Here is an 8,048-nt window from a genome sequence, read left to right on the forward strand (position 1 = left end):
CTCTAATTCTTTACTTTGTTTCATTCTTGTTGGTTCTGTTTGACTAAAACATTGTTTGACCCTAGGGCTGCCACAGACGATTATTTTTATAATCGATTAATCACCCATTATTTTTTTTGATTAGTCGACTAATCAGATCATACGTTAATTGAATATAAAACATACAGCTTATCATGTCAGAATGCAGCTGCTATTATATAACTATCGTTAGATTTTAGTTATATGCTAACTAAAAATATTTGCTGTGGAAGGCAAGTTCTGCTCTGCAGATATTACACAGGTTTCTCTTTCATTTTCTTAAAAAGTTCCCACACTTTTGAGCTCCGTTGTCAGGTAGCCATGATACCAGAACCTGTCTGTATAATGTCTTGTGACGTCCACGGCCTACCCCAGTTACCACTACTGTGCATGTGTGTCAATGACAGAAAGGCAGATGTGGCAGCGAAAGGTGTCAAAGCAGTTTGGAGAGAAAAACAAAGTAAAGAACAAAAAAAAAAAGAAAACGATTAATCGATTATTAAATTAGTCATCGATTATTTTAATAATCGATTAGTCGTCGATTAATCGATTAATCGTTGCAGCCCTATTGCTCAGATTAGCTACAAAAGACAAACTGTAAAAGTCATCAATGCTTTGTCTAAAAATTTGCTTTGTGAACAACTAGTCTTTTTTTCCCTCTCCTTTTAAAGGCCAGCCCTTCCTGACACTCTCGTCTCTCCAGATCTCCTCTCTGACAATCATCTCTGGTCGTCTGTGGGTGGGAACAGGAGGGGGAGCTATTTTCTCCATCCCCCTGTCCATAAGTAGGTTTTATCCACTTTATGTAGTCAGAAACACACTCTGGTCCTAATCATGCTACCTGTTCCCAGCCTCTGAGGATGTCTCCATCCCATACTGCTCGACTGCATCAGCCCAGCTGTCGTACCACGGACACAGACAAGCAGTCCGCTTCATCATCGCTGCACCTGGTAAGACTATTACTACTTCTTTATCGTAGACTTTTTAAAGATGGGTTAAAGAACATGTTTGACGGTGGTACAATTAAAAAAATACACCTCATTTGGGCATTTAAATAAAAATAATAATAAAGAAGCATTTCAATATTTGATCTTTAAAAATCAGACCTTTAGTTTGAAATAGTGAAATTTCATAATTCATCAAAAAAATTTTTTTTACCAGTTTATTAAAACTTGATTAGTATCTCAAATCCTACTGGGATTAACTTTAAACGTCCTAATACTCATATTTTTTAAGTTGAAATTTATCTCGTGTTTAACTACAGCCAGTATTAACAAAATTAAAACCAAAAACCCATCCTTTTGTACCCAAGTTTTTATTTGATAGTTTATTTCTGGATGGCTTCCTGTTCCTGCTGTATTTGTTCCTGGGTGATTATGAGATCATTCTTGTCTCAGGATGTTTGATCACGTCTCCTGGCATCAGCCAAGTCACCACAGCTCAGCTCATCCTCAGCGGAGGAGAGGGATACATCAATTTCCGAATCGGTGAGTTGATTTAAAGCCATAACAGCTGTCAGAATACATTATTTTTTTATAGAAATGTTTTTGATTAGAATTTTTTTTGCTACCAACTCACTTTCTACATCATTAACTGATTGTTCTGTCTGCTGTCATTCTCAGGAGCTTTTAGTCATTGTTTCTTTTCAGAAAAAGAGAAGAACTTTTATCTTTTTCACTTTCGACCTGGTGTCTCTGATTCTGCTGTTTTTCTGTGACTTTGTTTACATCCGGGGGTTATTTTACCAAATCACCATCCATCGCTTGTCCAGATTGTCTGAAGTGTACTTGTCAATTTTCAAATGTAAACAAACAATTCGTAATTGTTGGCAACAGTACATCTGCTGATTTTGCTCATTTAATACAAATCATGCAGTCAGCTACTGGCTACAGATGGAGATGGGTTAGAAATACACATACAAAGATTTTTAATCAAAAACATTGAAAAATTAAAGATTTTAGCTACATTTAATGTTTAAAACCTATCTTGACCATTCAGTACTATATGATTAACATCTCATCAAATACCCAACCATGTTTTGAACTTTTCAGGAGATGATGGAAGTGATGAATCGATCGAGGTGACGCAGGCTTCACCACAGCGGTCTGAACGTGGTCACATGATCATCTGGCAGACTCCCACTCCTTCTGTGCCCAGTCCTTCCCTCTGACAGGGTTCAGTTTTTGTCATGAGATGAAGTGGGCATTTCTACAGCAACACAACGGGGCACGATGTGGACAGATTGGAACTAACAACCTCTCACTGTGGCAGCAATAAAAGTATCGATTTTCACTTTTGCTGTTACAAACTTGTTTACCTCAGTTTTTGGATTTTGATGAATACTTATGCCTTTATTTGATTTTGATATCGGCGGTCAGATTTTTAAGCTGCTTTATGAACTTTTGCACTAATGATGAAATTCAGTTTTACTGAAATACATCTCATTTAATGGATTTGTGTCTGTATCTTGTTCAGCACACAGAGAATAATCTTGAATCATGAAGTTAAACTTCTCTGGAAGCTGCAAAGACAATCAAATACTTTATCTTTTGATGCTGTATTTAAACTGGAGAAATGTTCTTTTGTGTTGAGGATGCCCGGACATTCAGCCAAAAGTATTAACTCAAACTGCTCTTTGTTCCAGGTGAAGTATATCTGCACATTCAAAATGTGTTTATATGAAAAGTTTCATCTCTCCTTAAAAGTTTATTTTCTGAACTTTTTCTTGACTTTTGTTTTTTTTTTTTGTGAAAAGGCTTAAGAGATTTAAGTTGCTTTGTGTTTAAATTTGTTTCGTAAAATGTGGGACAGAAGTTCTTCCAAGTGTCTGATGCAGTATTTGTGTGAAGTTAAACATTCTGATGTCACAGAAGCGCCTTATTTTTCAGAAAAGACTTGAGCACCAAATAAATCGTCTGCAACTATGATTATTGTCACCTCAGTTCCTTCTTTTAATCCTGTTTGTCACTGTTTGAATCTGGTGTATCAGTATAACACAGTTCAGTGAGGATTTGACTGATTATGGTGATTAATAAAAAATGTTGCTTGTCAGAAGATTTAATCTTCAAAAATTCTTTCACAATAGTCCACCTTCCTATACAGACACACGTAAAAACATGGTTGTGTGGATGCAGCATTTATCAGGTTATGACTGACTGCAAAAAAGCATTTTATAGTTGTAGATAAAAAAGGACATCATTACTTGTAACTAGAAAATTTGCTTATCCAATGCAGTGTGAATGCTTATAGCTGAAAGCTGCCGAAGAAGCTGAAAATGTGAGTTCAATTTGAACAGCTGACTTTTGCTGAAAGTTGGGGGAAAGGTGAAAAATCAGAAGGAAAACTGTTGGAAAGGCTGTACAGAGTAGAAATGTAGCTAGAAGTATCAAACATGTTGGCTTTAGCAGATGGTATAAGAACAGCAAAAACATCACTTTAGCAGAAAAACAAGAAAAAAGAGCTGAAAATGGCTAAAAAAGAAGGCATGTTTTGCTGCAAAATGATGAAGTTAGAAAGAAAATCTAAAATTAGCTGAAATCTACTAAAGAAAATAGCTTAAATGGGCAGAAAAAGGCCTAAATTAGCATAAAAAAGCAGAAAGAAGCACAAAAAGTTGAAATTAGCCAAACAATAGCAAAAAGTAGAAGAAAGTTGAAATAGATAAAAGCTAAAATTACCACACACATAAAGAAGCCAAAAATAGCTGAAATTAGCACAACGAAGCAGAGCTACAGTAACTGGTAAAATGTGCAGTAAAGATGAATAAATATGAAGGGTTTTAAGGATGGTGACAATGTTGACGACTCATTTTCAGTGAGAGGAAAATGGCCAAAAAAGCTAAATAGTAAAAAAAATGTTGCTGAAACACCAAAGGTCATAGCACCAATGGCATGAATGATCTGAACATTTGAATAAATAATTGATAAGCATTCACAATTTTAAAAGACATTTAATTTTGACTGATAATTGATGAGGTCTTTATGTTTTGGTTTCCGGGTCATGAAACCCCCCTTCAGTCTGTGCACGCTCAGATCACAGCTACCTTCTGGAAGCTGATAGGCTCGTGGATCTGAATGCATGAAACATGAGCCCCATGAAAATAAAAAGAATCCTTTGTTTGCATTTTATTTCTGCAACTTCACCTCAGTCATTGCACCCTCGTAACCTGTTACAGCCTTTTAAAAAAAATCACAAAAGATAATCATGCTTAAGTTCTTTATTACACCATATATTTTGGAAAATCCACCAAAGCTGTTATCAAAACCTGCCAGTAAAAGGAAAACCTGGTGTTCACTTATGTAACACAAATCAAATTAACTCAGTTGAACTTTGAAATGTTGGATCTTGAATCCTTATGTGGGGCTGCTCCGTGTCCTGGGGAGCCGTATCCTGCGACTCACAGAGCGAGCCAGTCGGTCCACAGCGTTACCCACAGTCCTGCTGTGCTCCTTTTGTAAAGGCAGACCTTCAATGTTGCCACTGTACCACAGGACCCAGCCTGCCAAGGAAAACAGTACCAGCAGAGCTCCTGAGTAGACCAGCAGGTCCCCAAAGTCTCTGCCTTGAATCTCCAGTTGTGCAAAGACACCCAGAAGCAGAGACGTCACACCCAACAGGTCCATCAGCACAGCAAACACCAGGGCAAACTTACAGTGGGACAACCCATCATACTTCTGTACCATGGTTGTTCTGAAAGAGAAAGAAATGTGTCAGTAGGAAAAGTCTGTGCAAGTCTGCCTAACAATCAGAAATCTGAACGTATGCTGGAAATGTTACAGAGGCACAAACTGGGAGTGGTATACTTTGAACACGAAACAAATTAAAACATGAAATAACTAGAAAATATTTAAAAAGGGTGGTGACAATTACAAATGCAAGATGACACATGAAAATGATCTGGGTTGCAAAAATATTGAAATAAGACAAAAAAAAGGAACAATAGACAAAAGCTGAACAAAACAAATACACAATAAAGTGATCCCAGTTGTACATGACACAAAATAATCATTAGGAAATACTTCATTGTGCTCTGTACGATGACAATAAAGGTCTCTCTAATCTCTAATCTAAAAACACTCAGAATTTGTGTCACTAAAGTATTAAGATTAGGCAAAAACGGAACAAGATGAGACTAAAAATTCAATATCATGGGGCAAAAACACCTGTTCATGTAAACGAGCATATGTGGACTGAAGCAGTTCTATGGGGGTCCATGCTCCCCCCCAAAAATTTTGTAAAAAATTCTACTCAAAGCCATTTATTTATTTTACAGCCCTTTGAAAAGCATTTTTTTTACCAGTAAAACAACATAAAATCCGTATTTCATGAAGGCAGAACACTGAAAATCAAACTTTAAACTGAACTTTATCTGAGATCATAACTGAAACATCTGTTATCCTTATTTTGATTTTTGTTTACAAACTGAGCACCTAAAATAAGTTTTGGCTGCATCATATGACACTGGAATATTCTCTGCACCCTGTAACACCTCATGTAACAATGAAGCAGCTGAGAAACCCACAGAACAAGTTACCTTCATAGACTCACTGATCATTCTACTGACTAAATCAATTATACTCTAATAAAAAGTTATAGGATATTTTTCTCCATCCCTCATTTGTGGCACCCCATAGATGCCCTTACCATTTGCCTATATATGCCCCAGAGCCCTGCACAAGAAAGCTGTAATTTTAACCACATCCACAGATGAAGATAAAACAACCTCACAGTACATGTACTTGTGGTTATGAAGGGTTTTTGTGTGTCAGGGTCTTTTAATGTGAAAAGCACAAAGCTATGACCCAGGAGACTTTGTATTATACATACATATATATGGAAAAAGTGAAAAAATAATAATAACCCTTTAAAAATAATCATTTTACCTGTATGTTATTTAAAAAACTGGAGCTTTTTAATGTCTTACACGTTTTGCTCTGATCCTAAACAAAACAGGTGCCACGCCTGTCTTGCACTTCGTTTCATCATACTTTTTTTTTAAAGGCAGAACTTACAATTTCATCAGGTTTATTGATTTAGATAAGTTTTAAGATGAATAAAGCACTTACCCTTTTGTGTGGCTGTAGAAATCCTGAACATTTAAAACTGTTTAAGCTAGAGATCGTTTCAAAGTCGTTTGTTGTCGAGCAGAGCAGCCACCGTTGATGAAACCTGACACCTCTACACCTGTTTAACCTGTCCTGCAGGTGAGCCCGACGGTGACAATAACAGTTCGTTTTTTTACACCTTCATGACTTCAAAGGCACAAAACAACAGCTGTGTTAGGCCTATAATATGTCACAATACTGCGCGCAACACTGCGTGTTTGAAATTATTAATAATATGTGCACACTATTTTTTTTTTGTAAATACCTATAAGCATAATGAGACAGAAAACAAACAGTTCACAGAGATGTAAAACTTAAGACTAAAAGCAGTTTTTTTCTCACAGTTTTGACCTCTGGCGTAAACAGCTGAGCTTATTACACCCGGAAATGACATCAGAACGCGTTGGAAAAAAATAAAAGTGCGATAATTGTTATTGTTAGCTTGTTAGCTTGCAGGCGAGCTGGGGAAATGGAGCTATGACTGAGTAATAACGTCTTATTACATGTGCACCGTTAAGTTATTACACACGCTACGTGGTATGTACCTCTTTCTGTGGTATATATTTGGAGTATGAAGATGTTATTAGTGGTACAATAATAGAATTAAAACGAGTTCATGCAATAAAAAGGGATGTAAATATATATTCGGACTACATTTTCTTGCTAACCTTAATGCTAACGTTGTAATAAGCTCACCTCTAACGCCGTGTGAGCGCTATTTCACGCTTTTATAAACTTGTCATTGAGTAATAAAGTCAGTTTAATTGTTTCGGTTTTATATTATAGTAGCTTCACTAAAATACATTTAATTCACTTCGTTCTGGTTTGACTGAAAAAGCACGTCGTTAAAAGCTAGTCTGAGCTGCAGATTTTGTGAATGAGCAGTTTTTCTTATTCGGCTGAGATATTGAACAAAAGCTCTACAGTTTGTATGCATCTGCATTTGTGACTCTTTGACACTGTTTGAAAGTAACTAAATGTTTATGTTAGATGGAGGACAGTAACAGGAGTGATGCTGCTTCTACATCCAAGAGCCATACAGGCTCAATTCACCTGCAGAGTAAGTATTTGTTTAAGATACTTGTCATGCTGTTAAATCTCAGTTTTAAATCTTGTGGTGGTTTACTTTTTGCAGCTCCAAAAAATGAGGATGCCTATGAAATCTCCATCCCTTATGAGGAAAACAGCTTCGAGCAGCAAGGGTTTTTCAACCAGTCTGATCAGAATTTTGATGGTGCGTGTTAGATAAAATATAAAGAAGTCACAGTCCTCTGACCCAGTTTATTCATTCTGCTCGTGTGCAGCATGTTCACCTCTCAGGCTGTCCTTGTCGTCCTCAGAGCCACCCTCAAATGCTGGCCCATCCCCAGTGAGCAACTCATACATGGTGATCACCAACCTGCGGACCCAGCTCCAGATCTCTCTGGAGAAAAACTCCTGGTTGCAGAAAAGAATCGAAGACTTGGAAGAGGAGAGGGACTTCCTTCGATGCCAGCTGGATCGATTCATTTTTTCCACAAAGAGCCAGGGACAAGAGCCGAGTCAGAGCCAGTACAGTAATGGTGAGGGCAGGAGGGTTAAGGCCAGTTGATAACATGTCTAACAGCGTGGCTTGCATAAAAATATTGGCAATGTAAGTTTTTCACAAAATAGAAAACAAATTCTTTTTCATGTGTTTGTCTCTCGTTAGGGTACGAATCAAGACGATTTACCTGGAGGGCAAGAAGAGACGACGATCGTCCTACAGGTAAAAACACAGACGTGTGATTAACTGGTTAAATTATAAAAACATTATTAGATATGCTAGTGCAGTCTTTAGCTAGGTCAAATTTATTTAATTTTTACATCTATCTATCTATCTATCTATCTATCTATCTATCTATCTATCTATCTATCTATCTATCTATCTATCTATCTATCTATCCA

The 8,048-nt window shown here is 36.9% G+C and overlaps 2 protein-coding genes across 5 annotated transcripts in view; both read left to right on the top strand.

Moving 5' to 3' along the window:
- Positions 1-2,945, top strand: part of si:dkey-17m8.1 (C-Jun-amino-terminal kinase-interacting protein 3) — an 18,351-nt gene extending 15,406 nt beyond the window's left edge. For 3 of the 4 annotated variants that reach the window (XM_014012661.1, XM_014012663.1, XM_014012662.1), the window contains 4 exons: positions 690-803; positions 870-968; positions 1,416-1,505; positions 2,070-2,945. In XM_014012661.1, the coding sequence (XP_013868115.1) occupies positions 690-803; positions 870-968; positions 1,416-1,505; positions 2,070-2,188 (422 nt within the window). In that variant the 3' untranslated portion in view covers positions 2,189-2,945. Of the gene's footprint in view, positions 1-689; positions 804-869; positions 969-1,415; positions 1,506-2,069 lie in introns of those variants that run through there. The other variant, XM_014012664.1, reaches the window with a different exon arrangement.
- A 3,139-nt stretch (positions 2,946-6,084) lies between these two features.
- Positions 6,085-8,048, top strand: part of ccdc106a (coiled-coil domain containing 106a) — a 4,821-nt gene continuing 2,857 nt past the window's right edge. Inside the window, exons 1-5 of the mRNA XM_014012665.1 lie at positions 6,085-6,659; positions 7,113-7,182; positions 7,258-7,356; positions 7,463-7,684; positions 7,813-7,869. Coding sequence (XP_013868119.1) covers positions 7,113-7,182; positions 7,258-7,356; positions 7,463-7,684; positions 7,813-7,869 — 448 coding nt within the window. The 5' untranslated portion in view covers positions 6,085-6,659. The remainder of the gene's footprint in view (positions 6,660-7,112; positions 7,183-7,257; positions 7,357-7,462; positions 7,685-7,812; positions 7,870-8,048) is intronic.

This window comes from Austrofundulus limnaeus, unplaced genomic scaffold, assembly GCF_001266775.1.
Source record: "Austrofundulus limnaeus strain Quisiro unplaced genomic scaffold, Austrofundulus_limnaeus-1.0 Scaffold93, whole genome shotgun sequence".
NCBI lineage: Eukaryota > Metazoa > Chordata > Actinopteri > Cyprinodontiformes > Rivulidae > Austrofundulus > Austrofundulus limnaeus.